This window comes from Pantherophis guttatus, chromosome 2 (assembly GCF_059756535.1).
Source record: "Pantherophis guttatus breed Tessera chromosome 2, ASM5975653v1, whole genome shotgun sequence".
NCBI classification, from domain to species: Eukaryota; Metazoa; Chordata; class Lepidosauria; order Squamata; family Colubridae; genus Pantherophis; species Pantherophis guttatus.
In genome coordinates, this window is record NC_142064.1 from 233,074,025 (window position 1) to 233,095,259 (window position 21,235).

The window sequence follows — 21,235 nt, forward strand, 5'->3', positions numbered from 1 at the left end:
ATTCTTTTATGAGATTTATTTTTTGCAATTATTTCATGTTAATTGAACAAATAACCAAATGTTTTCCTGCCCATTACCTACTTTGTATCCTTTCACTTCAGATTCATTATTCTGTGCTTTAACTTGATCCCAGTTCAGTATAATCTTAGAGTCTGATGAATTCCATATAATGTTTCCAGGAGGCTGACTTGGAGCTGAATTCAAAACATAGAAGTTTGATTATTATTAAGAAGCAACATTTTTCTTACATAACATAGATTTATCTGTAATGTATGTCAGGTGCTCTAAGTTGAAGATGTATATTTTATAACAAATAGACAAAAGTATGTATTAAAATTCACCAGCACATCCAACGTGACAAACAGATATATAGTAAAACAGAACACAATTCTGTAAACTGATGACAGTTGGGAGCAGGCCGTGTTCTGAACAGAAAACAAATATTTATTTTCCCTGGTCAGCTTTTAATTTTCCATGTCACAATTATAAAATTAAGGCTGACTGAATAGCAGCACAGAGGTATAATCAATTAAAATACAGGTAGTGCTAATTGAATGAACACTCATTCAATGACTGCTCAAAATTATGATGGTGCTGAATGGGAGGACGTAAAGATGGAACATTGTAGAATGGCAATCATTGTCGTGTCCCACAATCATGTAATCACAATTTGCAACCTTCACTGCTGGTTTTCAACAAGGAACATCGTTAGCAGGGGTGAAATTCAGCCAGATCTATCCGGATCGCATGATCCGGTAGCGCCAGTGGCAGGAGGCTCCACCCACTCGCCCGGATGTCATCACATCCTGTTTTTGACCCTCTGTGCATAGCAGAAGGCTCTGCGCATGCGTGGAGGAGGCGTGCGTGCTCACATTTGCGAGCCGGTAGGGAAAGGTATTTCACCCCTGATCATTATGGAAACTGACAAGAGATTGCAAATGGTAATCATGTGACCACAGGTTGTGGCAACGGGAGGATTCATCTAATGATGGCCACTGGGATTGCTGCAACTGTGATTGTAGACAGTGTGATCACACAAGGTTGCACTTAACAACCGTGTTGCTTAGTGACAGAGTTGCTGGTCCCTATAACACTTGTTAAGAGAAATAATTGAAATAAAAATCCTGTCTTCCCCCATTCACCATACTCACGTGGCTTTTTGGTTGTCACATTGACCACAGCGCTGGATGGTCCCATCCCTGCTGTGTTGTAAGCTTTGACAGCCAAATGGTATAAAGCACTGCTCTTCAAGTTGGTGATTTTTGCAAAAGTCTGATTGGTCATAGTTTTCATTCTTCCAGCCTGCTCTTCTTTATCTCCATGTTTCCAATATCTAACCTATGCACACATATTTAAATGTATTCTTATTTGTAAGCTATGTAAGTTTATACTATTTGCATTACAATTCCAAAGAGATGAAAGTTTCCCTGAAATGTGTGTTTAAATTTTAAAGGAATCCACATATACCCATTATGTTTAAATTGATGCTACTAAATTTGTAATTGATAAAATACCATTGTTAAAATTCATCTCTTTTTAACATTGCTATTATTATTATCATCTTAATAGCAAGTTAATCATTTCCTTGGGGCAAATCTGTTTTGGGCCAATTAGTTGCACCATTTCAATGTTCATATGCCCTGTGTAAGCAAGGAACTTCCTTTTCATATTTGTTTGGATTCTTGATGGATGGTTAAAATTAGGGATAAACATTTTTTATTTTATATCAAACGAGATGTATGCTCTTAATACCTTTACTACCAAGAGATTTTGCCATAATTCAATTTTAATACAATAATACAACTTTAATAACAATACAACTTCAGTTATTGAAGAATTTATTTTTAGTACTTTCTCAGCTCTACCTAAATCTTCATAAGGCCTGTATATCAGGAGGCAGCAGCCATTCTAAATATTTATTTCATGTATGAAAAAAATACAACCAATTTCTAGCAAATGTTACAACCAACAACTTTCTTGTCTATATCACTTGATGTTCTGATAAATGCTTGTTTTCAAGATACAGGACGTAGAAGTAAAATTTCCCACTTTAACTTCTAGTTAATTATTTTATTTTAATCTAATTAAAATAATATTTGTTTAGTGTTCCTGTGAGCATGAGAGGAAAAACATTTGTAATATAGTACACAAAATGGGATTTAGACGATATGTTACATAGTTCAAGGAATTTGTGGAGGTAGCAAAATGGCTGATTATTTATGCATTTATTGAAACATCTAAGATTTTTATTTGCAGTATGATGCATTAAGAACTGCAGCCATATGGTCCTGAAGCTTATTGATAGCAATTAGATTTTTTATTTCATTTGTTAATTGTTTTTTCATGCATTAAAAACTGATAAACATTATAAACCCAACAACCCTGAATGAAAATGTAATGCGCCTACCTCATAGCCCTGTATTCTTCCTTTACTCTGGGTCTCTGGCAGCAAAGACCAAAAGACTTGTATATCGGAAGCGGAAAGGCTTTTGGCAAATACATTGGTGGGAGCTCTGGTGGGTTCTAGAAAATAACACCGTAATTAGCTGTAGTGTCATGACACCTATAAATACCACTAATTTAGAAAATAAAATCAGGTATAAATGGCCTTAGGCTACCTAAGAACCTGGTTTATTCAGAATTCTGAAAATTGTGTTTATGCACAGCACCCAGTCATCTTACTAGAACAGGGGTCCCCATCCCCTCACTCACTGGTACCTGTCTGTAGCCTGTTAGGAATTGGGCTGCACAAGTAGCGTGCAAGTGAGTGAAGCTTCATCTGCACATATGTGGGATCTAGATCATGCATAAACCATCCTCCCCAGTCTGCAAAAATTGAAGACAATTTTTCATCTGAAACCAGACCCTGATACCAGAAAGGTTGGGCATTGCTGTACTAGAAGGAACTTCTAATTAAGCCACATCAAAACGTTATGTAATATTTAATCTGGAATCTCTAATTTACAGACTACGAGGCCAAGAACAAATTATTTCTATCCTCCTAAGAGTAAGAACAAAGTGATTCGTTCTTACTCATAGGTTTGATGATGAAAATTGGCAAAAAAACCCAAAAACAAAACCTATAGCCATGATGGCGAACCTATGGCACGTGTGTCCCAGGTGTCAGGCAGTGCCCTCTCTGTGGGCACGTGAGCCATTGCCCCAGTTTAGCTCCGCTGTGCATGCACGCGTACCTCCCACCAGCCACCTGGTCTTCAGGTCTCTGCCGTGCATGCGTGGAGGACTGGGCACGTGCGGGGAGGCCGCACGTGCATGCACAGAGGGTGGGGTGCATGCTGGAGGGCTGCACGTGCATGCGTGGGGGGTGGGGACATGCAGGGGGTTGTGCATGCAGGGGGATGTGCATTCATGCATGGGGCAGGGTGCATGCACAGGGGCCGCAAGCACATTGCATTTTGGAGGTTCGGGCACGCATGCGCACATTGGATACTTAGTCCAGAAAAGGTTAGCCATCACTGCCCATTAGGGTTTCCTCTTTTTTAATGGTGCCATCATCTCTAACATAATTTATAACTCAAGTTAGACTTGTTACCATCTTTTGGATTCAATCACATTAAATGCTATGTAAATGTTACATAACAGCAGAGTAGAGAATAATATTACATTATTTAGCAGTTACACTTTAATATCTGTCTAAAACAGTGGTTCCCAACCTTTATTTGGCCATGACCCACCTAAGCATCTCTAAAATCCTGATTCTCCTCACCCCGCCCCCCGGTGACATATAATTCTTACTATTCAAAAAGTGACTCCTACTTATGAGGAGGAAGCCTAAAAGGCCATTAACTTGGTTTAAACAAGGTTCCAATTGCCCCCATTAAAAATCAAATTCCCTCCCTGCAAAGCATGGGCCCCATGTTAGGAACTACTGGTCTAAAATCTACCCGATTAGGTGGATGTTAACATGTTTTAAAAACAACTACAGTTGAGGGAAATGTACAGATCCTATGATTGAATTCATAGGCATTCATGAAACTATGTGTGGCTACAGAAACAAACAAAAAATGGCAAACTGAAAGAGAAGCTAGTGTTGTTTAGTTCCTAAATCATGTCGACTCTTTGTGACTTAAAGCATCAAGGTTAAGGCCCTTCTGTCCTACACTGTTTCCTGGAGTTTGCCTAAATTCATATTCATTGTGTTAATGATACTATTTAAACATCTCATCCTCTGCCAACCTTTTTTTTCCTTTTGCATTTAATCTTTCCCAACATCAGAGTCTTTTCCAATGAGTCCTCTCTTCTCATTTGATGGCCAAAGTGTTTTAAGCTTCAGCTTCAGTATCTGCCCTTTCAAAGGACAGTCAGGGTTGATTTCTTTCAGGAAGAAGAGTTAGTAAATCCTGATTATTTTCAGCTTTCAGATCTTTTGAATATGATTGTAATCAGGCTGAGATAGGCTGATGATTTTTAAATCTGACTGCCAGCCAATCTTCAGAATTTTAGGCAAAACCTGACTTTGAGTTTAGACAAAACTGTATTTGAGATTAATTTGAAACTCTGATGAGATTCAGGTCTTTAAAAACTGAACTTGTTCAGATTATGATTTACAGCTGAGTATGATTATCTCCATTGTGGGGATTATTCAATTATGTTCAAAAAATCAAGTAAGATTTTATTGCTAAAATTAATTTAGAGAAAAATGTACTGCTATAGTGAGATAAGGGAATAGTTTATAATTAGACAAGATTAATTCGTGCTAAATTTCAATACCATTCTTCAGAGAATAAATGCTCAACAGACATTAATTATACATATCTGTTTATATGTACACACATACATACACATAAAATAGGGTTAGCAATTATCAAAAGGGTTTACAAAACATTATCACAATCCTCATGTAATTTCGGAATAGGTTTAAACTTAATATGCAAACATGCCACTGCACGTGCTGCCAACACTGATAATAGTGCCATTAAGCATTAAAATGAGAAATTAACATTTTAATTTGTGAAAATATTTTGACCCAAAAGGTCCTCTTAAACCTCTCAATGAGCAGTGTAACATAATGCATGTCTCGAATGAATTATCTCATTCTTCAAACAAAATGTCACCATGATTAATATTAATTTGCAAGAGAATGAAACCTAAAATTGGGTACATGCCATTTCTTAGCAGCATATGTGGACATTAACAATAAGAGGGACGCAAGGCCATTTCGAAAACAACCAGCTTATCATATACTGCCAGATTATTTGGCTAGGCTTACCTTCATCGGCTGAATAAACAACGGTGATAGAGCTGAAAGGACCTTCTCCTTTGTTGTTGTACACTCCAACTTTAACTTCGTATGGTGAAAATGGAGGTAAACTCTCATTCCGAAACACATATTTGGAGGCATCTGGTGAAACCACTACAGTCTGCATCCAGCTTATGGTACCAACTGGTCTGAAGGCAACAACATAGCCAAAGCCTCCTCCATTCTGTAACTCTTCTGGCACTGTCTATACCAAGAGAAGAAACATGGAAACAGGTTGATGAGTAGCTTGTGCTTGTTAAGAGGCACAGTAACATTTATCCCAGAAAAAAAATAATACTAGAACTAAGTAGTTCACCCTGGAACACTTTTTCCTGGCAAAGGAAATAAGCACACAATTTTAAAAGCATCCTATGTTTTACTGCTAATTTGTTTCAGACTGTTCATGTCCTTTTAATAGTCTATTTGCTTTTTGAAAAGGCTTTAGTCCCAAAATAGTATAAGTTAGAAGAAGAACAAACTATACTTATAAACATTACAGACAGTTAGTAATCAAGGCCGATGCATCTAACAGCCATCTGTGAAGAGACAATTGTAAGTTTATTATCTCCCATAAATGCACTAACTGTGGTTTGATCCAAGTAAAGGTTATACTCAAGAATCGAATAAACTGCTTATGCAGATGGAAGATTACTTTCTCCTTTATATAGCAGCTACAATTCTTGACAACAATAGCTGAATAGCATCCTTCTTTATCTCCAAGTCACAAATGTGAGAAAGGCATCTATTACAGTATTTTTGAAGAAGAGTAAGAAAAGAGCTTTAGCAACTGCTTAGGTTTTTCTAAAAGCATCTTGGTGGAGCTTAGAAATGTTTATGGTTCTTTAGCATTGCTTTACAGTAAATGGAAACTTTATGCCTTAGGTTCCCCCCCCCCCCAAATTCTATCAGTTATATTCTCATTCCCATGAAGTATATGCTGGTTCTTCTTCGATATGAAGATCTACTGTACATAATCAAGGTTGGTTGAACTATTAGGCAGAAGATGAGAACCACTTTAGGATGAAAAATATCAATCATCAACTCTACTTTAGCCTTTGCGCTATCTATACCAACTGTCCTGCGTCTCTGGGAAGTCTGGAAGTTAAAATGTGCATAGCTTAAGGTTGCTAAAGTTGAGAAATATTGGTCTACTCAATAAATTTATAGCACAGAATTTAAGAGGAGAGTATGCCGCCTTGTTCTTTGTCTCAGTATGGTGTTCACCCTGTCCTTCTATAGTTTTGATTTAGGAAGGACTGATAGTAAGTAACCAATTATCTTGTCATTTTACAGCATGATTAATCCTGTAAATAAGGAATAGTCAATAGGTTTGCTGGAATTCCATGAGGTCCAATCAAAATGTGAAAACTTGGAAGTAGATGGCAGAAAATAGAAGTTAATAAAGGGTACCTCTTAAGATTAAAACAGTGTTGGCTGTTCTGGAATGTGATAAAACTGATATGATCATCCCATATTTGGTGTAGGATACTGCTATTTTATTCCTAATTTTTTTCTTTTAGTAGCCTCTCTACCAAAAGAGTTATTACGTTTGCCCTAAGAGCAAAGACCTAATTCTATGAATTACACAAGGATAAAACTTCACCCAACTTGGAAATATAGACCTCAATATTTTGATGCTAATTTTTATGCATCACTTCGGTTGTTTGGGGGTTTTTTTGGTTTAATTGGACAGCACATAAGCCTGCTCTTTATATCATTAAGAGAAAAAGCCAACAGCCCTGGCTCCTTCATCCTGCTGGTAAACTTGCAGAGATTATTAACTATGAGCAGCTAAGACTTCTGCTTAAATTGTTTTGTTTTGTGTGTGGGATGTAACAACTTTCCTTTGGATTTTAGGTTTGGACAGTTAGGATTCTTGTGCTCATTTCTGAGCTCACAGTCAAACAGCTAGCAATAAAGATTTTCTGCTGTGTTGTATTATACCTGAATGCTTTTCTGAATTTCAATGGCTGGTAAGTGTCACTAGTTACCCACTTATTCATCCTTGTTTGGTTCCTACATGCTGTCTGTTTTGTGTACCTTGTGCCATGCATTTGTACAAAGGAATGGCATGCATAAAAGATGGAATACATGGGGCTTATTCAAGGTAGGTTAAGTGGCAGAAGGATTTGGTTTAGCAGATTTCTGCTGTGTAACATTTGGAAAAATACCAGAATGTCAATTTCTAAGAACATTAATCAACAAGTAATTTGCAAAAAAAAAAAAAAAAAAAAAAAAAGTGGCTCTCAAGTGAACTGATTAAGGCAATGCAAGTGGAAAAATAACAGAGCCATATGCAGCACTAGATTCACTACCTACAAAATACCACCGCTGTGTGAGATGCACTGGCTTCCAATAATATGCAATTCATATAGAATTTTCATCCTATCAGCCTACTTGCAGGGCTTCCTCTCCCCAATGGTTTCTGCCTATCCCAGCAGATCTGGTAGATTCTGCATTCCATCAGTGAGTAATGTCATCCATTGGGTCCTAGAAAGTGGAATTTCTCTGCCATGTCTCCCACATAACCCACCTCCAAGGTATGGACAGCTCAACTTTGGTGGCCTTATGGAAATTGGCCCTTTCCCCAGAGATAGTGGGCAGGTTGTTAATTTAGGAGCTCCACTGTGTATATATATCATAGGTGTTTTGTGCTTTTAGTGAGAGGACCATTTTTTTGTGTGATTGTGTTTTATTATTGCTGGTGTTTTATATGATATGTGCACCACCAAGAGTTTTGTCAGAGAAATGCAGCCTTACAAATTTGATTAATCAATCAATCAATACCTAGACATGGAAAAAAAATATCTGCCTATAATTGCCCACGCCTGCAAGAATTTATAAAAATAGGCTGGATCCATAGTGTTTCTGAGCTATCATTCAGAATATGACACATTTTCCACCTTGACTTTTTTAGACCTCAAGTTAGACTGGTCAGCTAGACTGCATTATGGAAAGTGTGTGTGTGTGTGTGTGTGTGTGTGTATTTGTAAGTGAGAGAGAAAGAATGAGAAACAAGGATTAAAGCTTTTAGTTCAGAGAGTGAAAAACCAAAGTTACAGCCACATTTGTTTCTATGTATTCACATTCTCTGAATAATTATAACAAGTAGCACTGACGCTATTAAAAAAACTCTGAAAAAGAAAGTAGCAATGTTGTATGTTCACTTTTTGCACCTCTTTCTCAGTAAAACCTTTAAAGCATATTTATTTCATGCTCAAATTTAGTTCTCTTTAGAAGTACTAAAACCTAGGCCTTTAAAACTGTTCAAACTATTGGATTACAGATCTCCAGTTTTTCAGCAATATCTCTCTCCACACACTTGTATGTTGTTTCTACTTTTGCAGATGAAACATACAGTGTAAATTATGAAGCAAAGAACATGACTACTTTAACAAAGATGTGAACACTAGACTGTATGCTGAAGTGTGGTATAAACTACTAGCAAGCTGTCTAATCTCGAGGCAACTACCTGACAAGAAACCTGTTTCCAAAATTTCTAAGTTTATTAACTTTCATCATCATTATTATATTTCTTTCATAAACATTGTTCCTGACAAACCCTTTACATAAATTGTGATTGTTTGGAAAGAAGAAAATAAATTGGCTATGACAATGGTGAAATAGCTGGCTTGCTATCCCTCCCAAGCAGATAATTGTCTAAAATTTCTCTTCCTCCTTGGTCATAGTTGGAAGAAAAAGACAGAGAGAGAATGACAGAACGGTATTAATCCATCACGAATGCATATATAACCATCCTAACACTCAAGCCGAGATTTGTGACATTGATATTCCATCAAGTTAACAATTATGCCATTGGCTCTCACATTTAGAACAATTAATCAGTGGAATGACTTGCCTCCAGAAGTTATGAATGCTCTAACACTAGAAGCTTTTAAGAAGAGATTGAACAACCATTTGACAGAAATGGTATAGGGTTTTCTGCCTGAGCAGGGGGTTGGACTAGAAGACCTCCAAGGTCCCTTCCAATTCTGTTATTCTATTCTCTTACATTCTAAGTTAGTTCTGGGTTAGAATGATAAATCTTAAAAAATCTTTTAAAAAGTGGAGCAAATAAAATCCTACATATATACATACATATATACATACATATATAAGAGCCTGTAGTACAGTGGACTAAGCACTGTTATTAACATCTGCTGCTTGCAATTACTGCAAGTTCAAATCTCACAAGGCTCAAGGTTGACTCAGCCTTCCATCCTTTCAAAGGTAGGTGAAATGAGGACCCAGATTGTGGAGGCAATAAACTGACTTTGTATAAATATACAAAAGTATGAAGGCTATTGCTTAACGCATTGTAAGCCGCCCTGAGTCTCTGGAGAAGGGTGGCATATAAATTAAAGCAAAAAAATACATACATACATACATACATATATCTATATCTACATCTACATCTATATCTATCTATGTATCTATGTATCTATGTATCTATGTATCTATGTATCTATGTATCTATCTATCTATCTATCATCTATCATCTATCATCTATTTATCTATATACACATACACATACACATATAATATATGGCATAAAAGAATTGTGATAGCACAGTGGTTAGAATGCAGCATTGCAGGCTAATTCTGCCATCTGCCAGGAGTTCAATGGCTCACTGTTGACTCAGCCTTCTATCATTCCGAGGTCAGTTTAATGAGGACCCAGATTGTTGGGGCAATATGCTGACTCTGTAAACTGCTCAGAGAGGGCTCTAAAGCACTATGAAGTACTATATAAGTCTAAGTGCTACTACTAGTTGTTTTGGTAGTCCTTGGCCGGATGTCACAGTGATGGTGAGTTTCCTTCACACCATCTTTGTAGTGCTTGTGTGGTCAACATCAAAGTCTCTTCCCAGATTCCAGTATACTATAAAGCAACTGCTGAAGCATATGGTGGTCATACATTCTGATGATATGACTCAACCATCTCAATTGGGCTCTGAAATTCAGAGACTCAATGCTGGTGGACTCCACATGATCCAAGACCTCCAGGTTGGAGACATGCCTTGTGAACAAATGCTAACATTAGAGAAGAGAGTGTTCATTGAAATGTGTGTTTGATATGCCTTCAGTAAATTTGTGTTTGATGTGCCTTCAGTAAAGAGACCAGGATTCCTATCCATATAGGAGATAAGGGATAATCACAACTCTGAACTCTGTAGATTTTTTGCTTTGTGGCGATAAGGATGTTGTGCTATTGATCACTTTATTATGAAGCCGCCTCAGTGTCTGGTTAGTTTTGCTGATCTTCGAGTCAATTTCTTTGTCCAAAGACCCAGCACTTGAGATGATGCTTCCCAAGTATCACCTGCCAGATATAACCCTTTCAAGTCACAGACAATCAACTGATCATTAGGAAAATAAATGACTTCCCTCCTGAATCCATATCACTTACCTCCCATGTTATAACCAATTCAGATTTAGTGCCACCACCTCCACTGACATTGGCTGGAGTGACTTCAGGAACTGCAAAAGGGAAGAAAAATACTGTACTGTAGCAACCAGGCCAAAATGCAAATCCGATGCTATAATAACTTATTGTAAAGATTTTAGACATAAGTTTGTTAGGACTTAAGACAAACCCAGTTGCTTGAAATTTCAAGGCGATTTGCACAACCAAATTTGCTTTTCCTATTTTTTTCAGATTTTTTTTTTTTTGCATATTGTATATTTTTAATTAAGATGAGCTTGCTTTTCAATGGAATATTATTTATTGCGCTTTTCCTGCATAACTGCATTGCTACAAATGTCCTGAATCTTCTTGCAATTAATGACTTCAATCAGCTTTCTCAAACTGTGGTTCATGACCTCAGGTGGAAAAGAACAGTGAGGGAGGTTTTAATTTAAAAAAAAAAAAAAAACTTGTATTAGGGACAGATTGAACCTTGGACTTTTGAGTATTGCTAAATTTAGAAACCATTTTTTAAAAAGGAGCTTCCTTTTCTAACAGAAGTATGAGGATTCTGTGAACTATAAACAATTCTGTACTATATTCTTGGTGTTTTACTATGTCTTTTTGGTATATCTGTGCCTGTTGTGGTATTTTGTACACTCCATAAAAGTGTACATATTAAGTGTACTTATGAGTGAATTTTAGTTTTTCTTAATCGATGATTTTTTTATGTAAACATTATTAAAAGATAAATTTTCTTTTGAAAATAATTTAAAAATGAGTAAAACCACACCTATACGAAACTATTAGTTCATTTAACCATCAATGTGACCGACTCATTTTAGAACTGTTAACACTTATGACTGTGATGGTTCCATTATGGACATAACTAGGATCGCTTTTATATTAAATGCATTTTTCCCTTACTTGTGAAATGATTAAGCCAAATATGTGCTTTATTGAGTATCAAGAAATATTGATTGAAATATTGTTTCTTTTTATAATCCTACTTACGGGCCTCTTCAGTTCTTCGTTTCTCTGATGGTTTGCTTGGTTCCCCAATTCCAATAAGGCTGGCAGCTACTATTCGGAATTCATATTCAACCCATGGGTTTAAGCCCACCACCGTTGCTGTAAATGTATTTCCGTCAATGACATCAGGCACTGGAAGAAATGTTGTGGGTCAGGAAACAGAATGAAAAAAAAGTATGCCTGGTAATCACTGTATAATTGAAAAAAACATTATATACATATAATTTTAAAGGTTCAAAATTTAATGCTGAAGAAACATAGCAAGCAGGACAACAGAACAGAAACTGAGTGGAAATAGTAGACTCCTAGACTACAGAATTTAACTATGAGTTGGCTGGTCTTATTTTTCATCAATACTGAATTTATGGTTAAAATCACGGCAGAAGAGGTGCTAATCAGTTGAATATCATAATTGAGTAGTTATAAATAATTTGACAGATATAAAACAAACAAACAAATGGTTTGGGGATTGGGTGCAAGAGGCTAAATAAGAAGCTGTCACCAGACTGAATAAAATTCAAACAAAAGAATGAAATATATTGAAATGAAACGGTGAAGTAAGGGTTCACTGCAAGGAGTATTAAGATACTGTATGTGTGTGAGGTTTGTAATGAAATTGTAGAATTGAAATGAATGCTATAAGTACAGTACTAATGCCCAAGGAAAGAATTCTAAAAAAAGAAATTGAAAAAATGCTTCTAACAATGTTGAAAATGTTAAATCTTAGGAATAGATGGTACTGATACTGAAAAAAATCTTAAAATATGAATGTGGTTTGCCTGTGGAGCAGCATTATCACTTGTCTAACCCAAGTGTGAAGACTGCATTTGTGCTTAACATACGAAGAATGGCATTGTTTTCTGTTCAGAACCAAAGGTAGGTTGCTCATCCTAGCATGACTGGCAGAATTCTGACTAAAAAAGATAGGGGTGTTAACAAAAAAAAACAAACAAAATTTGATAAGAGCAGTAGAGCTTTATTCCAGGCACAGAGGGTGCAGATTAAATGTTGCTGTTTAGCAGGTAATTGAGACATGTATGATTGGGAAATGTCTATTGTATGCTTCTTAATTTAATGAAGAGAATAGGCTTGAGTCATGGAGTGCTTTGATCAGGCATATAGTAAGTATACATCTGATGCAGTGGTGGGATGCTCCCGGTTCTGTCTGGTTCTTTAGAACCGGTAGTAAAAGCGGTGGGATGCTCTGCCCACCCGCCCGGACATCATAATTGACGATCTGCGCATGCACAGAAGTGTGCGTACACAAGCAAACCGAGCACCCGTGTGCGCTCCCGTTGCAAACCAGTAGTAAAGGTAAGTAGACCCCACCCCTGATTTGATGGATATAAAACATGTATGACACGAAATAGGATGGTTCAACAACAAACAGGGACTAGGACAAGGATGTGTGTTAGCTCCTTGTTTAATGTATTCATTAAATAATGCTTTAGTGAAATTAGAAATACGTTTGTTAATTGTCTAAATGTGTATCTAATTTTGCATGTAAGGGACGCTGTGTTTTTGGGGTGACAACTGGAATGATTCATTGTGAATATTACATAATACATATAATACAAGGAACGTGGATCTGAAAATTAAGATGGAACAAGGCTGGGTCAAAGTGTGTTGAGTGATTGCGAGTTATATATACATGACAAAAAACAAACCCAAAACTAGAGAAATAAATGCATTTGTGTACCTTAGAAGGACATTTACTAAAGATTATAAACTTTATGGAGAATTTTTAAGGTGTGTAAATGCTAGTTAGTGGAAAGTACATGGTCTGTTAAGAGAAATGCATATTTTTCAAAAGAAGGAAGAGGAGTTGGGTATAGAAGCATCCTTCTGCCAACTTTGTCACAAGGAATGTTGGCTGTGTCAGGAAAAACAAAAAGCTGAATGGAACAGGAATATGGTACTTAAGGTAAAGAAAGAACGTTTACAGAGATTCTCAATCGTCCAGGTTATGGTTGTCTCAAAGGTGCTTTTTCCAGAGGCAACTGAACTTCTTTGCTTTTCCTTGAAAGGAAAGGAAAAACAAGATCCAGTTGCCTCTGGAAAAAGCACCTTTGGGACAGTAAAGAAAGAATGTGTGGTGAAAGAATATGGATAGAAAAGAATTGATTGAGTGAATTGATATAAATTAGATTTAGTTATAGTTCCTTCTCTTTTTCTTCTTTCTTATGCTTTGCTGTGCACTGTACAATATTGCTCACCATTAAAGGAACAACATGATGAATATGAACTTGTAGGAATTATTGATTTTCTTACTTTCTCTATGAAGATCATCGTATATACTGTATGTTCTGTTTATCAATATTACATTTTATAGATTCACGCTGACTTGACCATTTTGTGTATATAGAAAAGTTTAAAAATCCCACTCTGTATGCTTTGAAGTACTTGTCTACCTGTATTTACTCCTTGCCATCCAACTGAAAATGGGGTCCTTGCTTGAATAACGTATGTTGTAATGGGACTGCGGTTATCTGCTCCTGGTCTCCAAGAAACCTGAGCTGTAGTGTCTGTTATCTCATCAATTGTCACAGCTTCAGGAGGACCTGGGGGACCTGTTATGAAACATCCAAAATAAACAAAAATACATTTTGGTTCCCCTCAGTGAGATATACATAGCAAATAATAGCCTGCAGAAGTAGTCCACATTTAAGATGAAGAGTTGCAAGACTTTCCTGTTCAATTCTAAAAAAAAACCATTGGTATTATAAAAATCTGTTCTTTGTAGAAAGAAACTGCGGGAGATCCAGATGCAAAATATATTGTCCAAAGTAGCCCAATGATTTCAGTGTTTGAACTATTCTACACTGCCTACTTCCGCAGAGTTTTCAGAGCCCATGATGGTGATGTAAACTATACAACAAACTTGAAATATTTGGGATATTTTGGGCATTACCTTTTTGATTTGGATCAATTGAAATTCTTGGCACTAAAGGAGAACTTCTGTTATAAAACTTTCTTTGGATGCTAAATTTATTCTGACATAGATAAACTTTAAATATAGTGACTAAAGTTATGTTTTAACAGAGAGATGTGTTCTTTAGCACAAGAGACACAAGTATTATTGTTTTTGCCCATGTAAAAGGACTCAGCAAATCCTTTCTTATACAGTAGCTCAGTTTTTAAAAGGGGTTTATAAGAAAATAGGGAAAAAATGAAAAAAAAAAAAGAACATTTGCAATGGTGAAAAATACAAAATGTTTAAATTCTTAAAATCTTTCTAATCTGAACCTAGAATGTTATCAGTAAGAATGCTACAGACTTTCAATATAATCCTATTCACATTAATAGAGAAGTAAGCCCTAAAGGCTCAGTGGTTTATCTTTTCAGATAAGTGTGCCTTAGCCTGAAACACTTATCTGGTGTAATCTTTGCATGTCTTCTTGGAAATTGAGTGTTTCAATGACATCCTTACATTACCTCTTTGTGCAATATGACAGTGAGCTTAGAAATGGTTAATATCTGGGAGGAGGCAAAATGATTTCATGAGTTATGTCACAAATCTGGGTTGTTTGGGTTTTGGGTTTTTTTTTTTTTTGCATGAAAACCGTGATGTGGAATACTGTCTTGTCTGACTTGGGAACCTTCTGCTGACCTGTAAAAAGGTAAAGGTTTCCCTGTTAGTTACGTCCTGCATGATGCTCATCTCCGTTTCTTGGCTGAGGGAGCCAGCATTGTCTAAAAACAATTTCCATGTTCATGTGGCCTGCATGGCTATAAGCCAAAGGCGCATGGAACACTATTACCTTCCCATCAAAATGATATCAATGTATCTACTCGCATTTTCATGCTTTCTAACTGCTATGTTAGGCAGGAGCTGGGACAAGTAACGGTAACTCACCCGTTGCACGGAGCTTGGGTCTTGAACCTGGGCTGTCAACTGCACAGCTGAGCTCAGCATCTTTAACCGCTGAGCCATTGTGCCCCCTCAGTGCTGACCTGTATCACTATAATTTTTACTAGGAGATGGCCATAATTATATGGCCAACTGGCCATATAATTAGAGCAAATCTGAGCAGTGAGGGCAGAGAAATCTATTCACTGAGGATTTCCCCAGATCTGGAATATTCTCATTTCAGATATTCACCAAAATCCAATAGAATGCCTTTCTGAGTAGAAGACTTTATTAGGGAAAAAAAATTACTGACTGAGGATCAGCATATTAGAAGCAATAACAACTTGTCATTCTCTCTACCTCTTATTGCTTGTTTGCCAATTGCCCTCCGTACAGTAACATAGCTGGGAATCATATTGGTTACACCAAACCATACCCCTGAAGAATGATGTAAATTTATTAGCCAAATAATTGTACTTCGGTGCCCATGGAGGCTTCATCCCATTCCCCTCTATTTGGTACCTTGTTTTTGTTTTTTAACATTCCTTTTCCCCATATCCCACATTCTGGAGGTCTTCCATTCCTCAGGAAATAGATGGGAAATCTCTGTTTTAAGGGTGAAATCATAGTGATGACTGAGAGTTGAAGTCACAATTTTAGCTGCTCTTTTCAAAATGATATTGAAAATGAAACTTTAAAAATAAAGTAGATTTAACATTTAAATTTTTATTTATTTATTTTATACTACAGGCTATACTGTCAGGAACTTTGACATACAGTATTAAATAAGTCTTAACAATACAGCTTGAACTGTACATACATATTCCATAAATCAATTATTGACAAGCATGCAATTTTAGTTTACTAAATATATGTGTTGGACTTGCAAAAGACATATTATTTAATTTCAGTAATAACATTATGAAATGTTCTAATGTCACCTTAGGCTGCACTTACTAAAAAATAAACCCTTTGAATTAATGGGACTGACTCTTTAAGTAAGCATACACCAAATTATGATCGTAGTAAGTTTTCATCATGATGATACTTTTTCTATAAAAGTTATCTCTATTGATCATTAGAGCTGTGTGTATAGTATGTTGTGGTTCGTAATCTTGTATCTTTCACCCTGATGCTTTTAAAAATGGCTGCTTAAAGAAGATTCACCAGCTGTGAGAATAAATAGTTTGAATGTGTTTGCTGGAAGCACGTAGCACAGTCTTTCCAAGAGTAGATTCCATAGTAACACATCAAATGTAAAATATAAAAATACAATTAAATGGGATTTGTGCCGAATACTGTAATTTAAAAAAAACAAATTGATTTGACATTAATAGAAAGCCTTTGCTTAACTAAAGAACTTCACTTTTAGTAAGGTGCTACAGAGTGCTTTAACAGAATAACAGAGTTGGAAGGGACTTTGGAGGTCTTCTAGTCCAACCCTCTGCTCAAGCAAGAGACCCTGTACCATTCCAGACAAGTGGCTGTCCAGTATCTTCTTAAGTGATGGAGCACCCACAACTTCTGAAGGCAAGCCATTCCATTGGTTAATTGTTCTCATTATTAGGAAATTTCTCCTTAGTCCTTTGTTTTTTAATCATTTGCCAGTTTATTTTGCCAAATAGGATGGTGAAACTAAATTTGTACACTTAAATGAAATGTCAATTACAATGACAAGGGAGTTTTAGACTAAGTTAGGCTCTAACTCATTTGGTTGATTAAGCAAATGTAGGTTTTTTGTCATGAATGAACATCAGTAACTGAAAGGAAAGTTTGGCTGGTGTTTCTTTTTATCCACTAGATGGTGCAGTGTGGCTAGAAAATGGAGCACTAAAAAAAAAAAAAAATCCCTACAACTCCAGATGCAAGAAAAAAGAAATTCACTATGTTCGCGGACCCCTGTAATGTATTTTCTTCTAAAAGACTCCTAATAAAATGTAAGATTATTTCTCCCAAAATGATGTATATACTTAAGAACTTCAAGTATTACAGATTTTAAATATTTAGCAGCCTAATTTCTGAGTATTTAAACTGTTCATTGAACCTTGTTCTCATGAAGTGGAGCAGGCGTTTACCAAAGCTACAATATATCTTAATTCCAAGAGGGAGCAGCAGATAAACTGCAGCTGCCTTTTTAAATGGACAATGAATATGCCCTCCATTCTCCCACTTCCCAGCTACTCTAGAATAGCTAGACTAGACTAGAAAGTCTTCCATTCTGCTTTTCAAGGGAAAATATAATATATATAAAAGAAATACACTGAATTAAAGCAGAAGCAGTATACAGGATTAGCTGCCATTACAAAATAAATGTGAGTAAAAATCTGATCAAGGTATTCACCTGATTGATACAGAGTTATTTATTGCATTTAATAAGAATCAATGATTTTATTTAAGAGCTGCATTACAGCAGGCCCACATCTCTATGTTGTCAAAACCTGGACTAGCTTTGTTCCTGTATATATTACATCGAGGAGGTACAAAACATTACCTGGAGTCTTATACAGGTAATCCTCAACTCACAACCATGATTGAGACAAGACTTTCCATTGCTGAGTGATGCAGTCGTAAGATCAGATGTCACTTCACCACCTATTTTAGCAAAGGTAATCCTGGCACTTCCCATTGACGATGTTAAACAAATTCTGATACTGGAGGACTCATCCCAATCCAAGCCATTCTGGTCTATGTTCCTCAAGGTAAGGAGCTGCCTCAAATTCCCCCCACCTGCTTATCTTTCTCTCCCCATCTCTTTCCTTTTGGTCACCCTACCTCTTACCTTGCAAGGAGGCAAGATTGCTCAGAATCATGCAGCTCTGAAGGTGCTTGACACACTCCCCCTCAGGAGCTTCTTGGCATGCTGCAGCTCTGGGGATGCAAGAAGTCCCTGAGCTGTAGCATAGTGTGAAAAGCCACAGCCATCTCCGGAAGCCTCAGCTGCCCCAGAAATGCAACAGGGGCTTTCTTGGCACACCATGGCTCTGGGATTGCAAGAAGCTCCTGTGCCACAGTGCAGTGCGAAGCCCTTTGCAGCATGAAACCCAGCTAGAGCTCGACCAGCAGCGCAACACAAAGCTGCAGCCACGCCAACTAAGCCCCAGCCACAGCTGTCCTTTCTCTTCACGCTGCACTCAGGCCTCTACTGTCCCTGTTCTGCTGCCACAACTGACTTTTATCATCTTGCTTCCACCGCTGATGAGGTGTGCTTGCCCTGCCCTTTGCAATTCAGCTGCTGACCATGTAAGCCATTTTCCCCAGATTTCCCCATGAGCAACCTGGGAAATAAAGTTTGCCTCGTGAAGGGGCCAGGCTGGGCACACTTGGTGAGCAGTGGGAACAAAAAGATGGCAAAGGTCAGGGAACAGGGGTAAAATCCAGCAGGTTCTGGGGAACCAGTAGCAGAAATTTTGAGTAGTTCAGAGAACTGGCAAAAAGCACCTCTGGCTGGTCCCAGAGTAGGGTGGGAATGGGAATTTTTCAGTATCCGTCCCCTGGAGTGGGGTGGGAATGGAGATATTGCAATATCCTTCCCCTGCCACGCCCACCAAGACACGCCCACAGAACCAGTAGTAAAAAAAATTGGATTTCACCACTGTCAGGGAGGGCATGGGGGGTCATGGAATGAGGGGGCAAAAAGGGCATAAGTTTGAGTTAAATGGGTAGAGTTGAAGCACCTCTGTGATTGTAAATCTGAGTTGACTGCCAAGTGCCTGGATTTTGATCATATGACCACGGGGGAAATGGCCATAATTTTGGGAACTAGTCATAAATCCCTTCGTTCAGCACTACAATAACTTCGAATGGTCTCACTGAACAAATGTTCATAAGTCAAGGACTACTTGTACTTAGGAACTGTCTCTTTCCATATGAGGTGTATGGTAGTTTGCAATCAGCAATGGATGCTCTGTTATTTGTTGTTTCAAATATTGTGGATGGGATTACAAAAGATGGCTTCTCAATAGGGTCAATATAAAACTCTTCTAAAAGAGGTTCAGTTGGATGCTTTGTTTCATTTCGTTGCTTAAATTTTTAGGGCTCCCTGAATCTAGACAAGCTATAGTACTAAAAGTTTAAAAATACAGACAAAAGAATAACAGGCATCTTTCTTAAAAAATCTTTCTTAAAAAGTCATATAATATACACGGGGCTACCACATGGTCTGAGGAACAGCTAGGTTTTAAGGAATCTTATAAAAAAATCAGGGTGAGGGCCAAACAAAACTCTGAGATATATTCTTCCAATGGATGGGTACTGAAGTACATAAAGAAAAACTCTAGATTCCATCAGATGACACTGTTTAATGCAGAGGTGAGGAACTATGGCCCCTTTACAACTTGTGGACTTCAACTCCCAGGATTCCTGGGCTGGCTCAGGAATTCTGGGAGTTGAAGTCCACAAGTCATAAAAGGTTCCCCACCCCTGGTTTAATGGTTGGAACCTTGTGTATGTCAATTCTTCCCAAAATAGATGGTTCCTCAGATAACCAGTCCCTGAGCAATGAAAAATGCGGCTTTTTATATAAATCTTTGGATTACAGGTCTGGATGGGGAGAAACAGGCTTCGACTCAACCCTTCCAAGACCGAGTGGCTGTGGCTGCCGGTGTCCCGGTATAGCCAGCTGGCGCCATCGCTGGTTATTGGTGGCGAATCATTGGCCCCCACGGAACGGGCTCGCAACTTGGGCGTCCTCCTGGACGCACGGCTGTCTTTAGAAGAGCATATGACAGCCGTGGCCAGGGGGGCTTTCTATCAGGTTCACCTGATACGCCAGTTGCGCCCTTTTCTGGATCGGGACTCCCTATGAACAGTCACTCAAGCACTCATCACTTCTCGTCTGACTATTGTAACGCTCTCTACATGGGGCTCCCCTTGGGGTGCACCCGGAGACTCCAACTGGTGCAGAATGCGGCTGCGCGGGGGATTATGGGAGCGACGGGGCGCTCCCATGTGACCCCTCTCCTGCGCGAGCTGCATTGGCTTCCTATGGACTTCCAGGACCCTTCTCTGTGGTGACACCTACCCTCTGGAACAATCTACCCCCAGAAATACGAGTGATCCCAGACCTCCGGACTTTTCGTCGGGCCCTTAAAACCTACTTCTTTCAGTTAGCCGGCTGTCCTGATTTTATGATAGGTTTTTAAAATTTGAAATTGGTTTTAAATTGAAATGTTTTAAATTATGGGCCAAATTATTTAATTATTTTAAATCTATTTTAACTTTTGTGTATAAAGTGTTTTACTTTGGCTGTTCACCGCCCTGAGTCCGAAAGGAGAAGGGCGGTATAGAAATCTGAAAAATAAATAAATAAATAAATAAATAAACAGTGAGAATCAGTGTATTGATTTGATTCTTTGTCTTTTCTACATATAGTCGTCAACATATGGCCATTTGTTTAGTTACCAGTTGAAATTATGACGTGCTGAAAAAAGTGACTTATGTCTGATCCTCACACTTACCACTATGGCAGCATCTATGTGGTCATGTGATATCTAACTTGATTGTGACAATCCAGGCACTTGGCAACCAGCTATATACCGCAATTGTAGCATCCTGCAGTCATCTGATCATCATTTGTAACTTTCCCAGACAGCTTTTGACAAGCAAATCAATAGGGAAGCCAAAAGGAATGGTTGCAAGTTGTGGTCATGTGATATCTAACATGTCCGTGACAAAAAAGGTTGCAAAA

At 37.7% G+C, this 21,235-nt stretch overlaps 1 protein-coding gene across 4 annotated transcripts in view; it reads right to left on the bottom strand.

Annotated features, from left to right (window-relative positions):
* The window catches only part of LOC117656314 (contactin-4), a 556,506-nt gene that overhangs the window by 7,856 nt on the left and 527,415 nt on the right, over positions 1-21,235 (bottom strand). For 2 of the 4 annotated variants that reach the window (XM_087887913.1, XM_087887912.1), the window contains 8 exons: positions 16,072-16,155; positions 14,111-14,269; positions 11,682-11,831; positions 10,671-10,741; positions 5,231-5,465; positions 2,408-2,523; positions 1,152-1,338; positions 82-194 (listed from right to left, as the gene is read on the bottom strand). In XM_087887913.1, the coding sequence (XP_087744039.1) occupies positions 82-194; positions 1,152-1,338; positions 2,408-2,523; positions 5,231-5,465; positions 10,671-10,741; positions 11,682-11,831; positions 14,111-14,269; positions 16,072-16,155 (1,115 nt within the window). The remainder of the gene's footprint in view (positions 1-81; positions 195-1,151; positions 1,339-2,407; positions 2,524-5,230; positions 5,466-10,670; positions 10,742-11,681; positions 11,832-14,110; positions 14,270-16,071; positions 16,156-21,235) is intronic. The other 2 variants (XM_087887915.1, XM_087887914.1) reach the window with 1 other exon arrangement.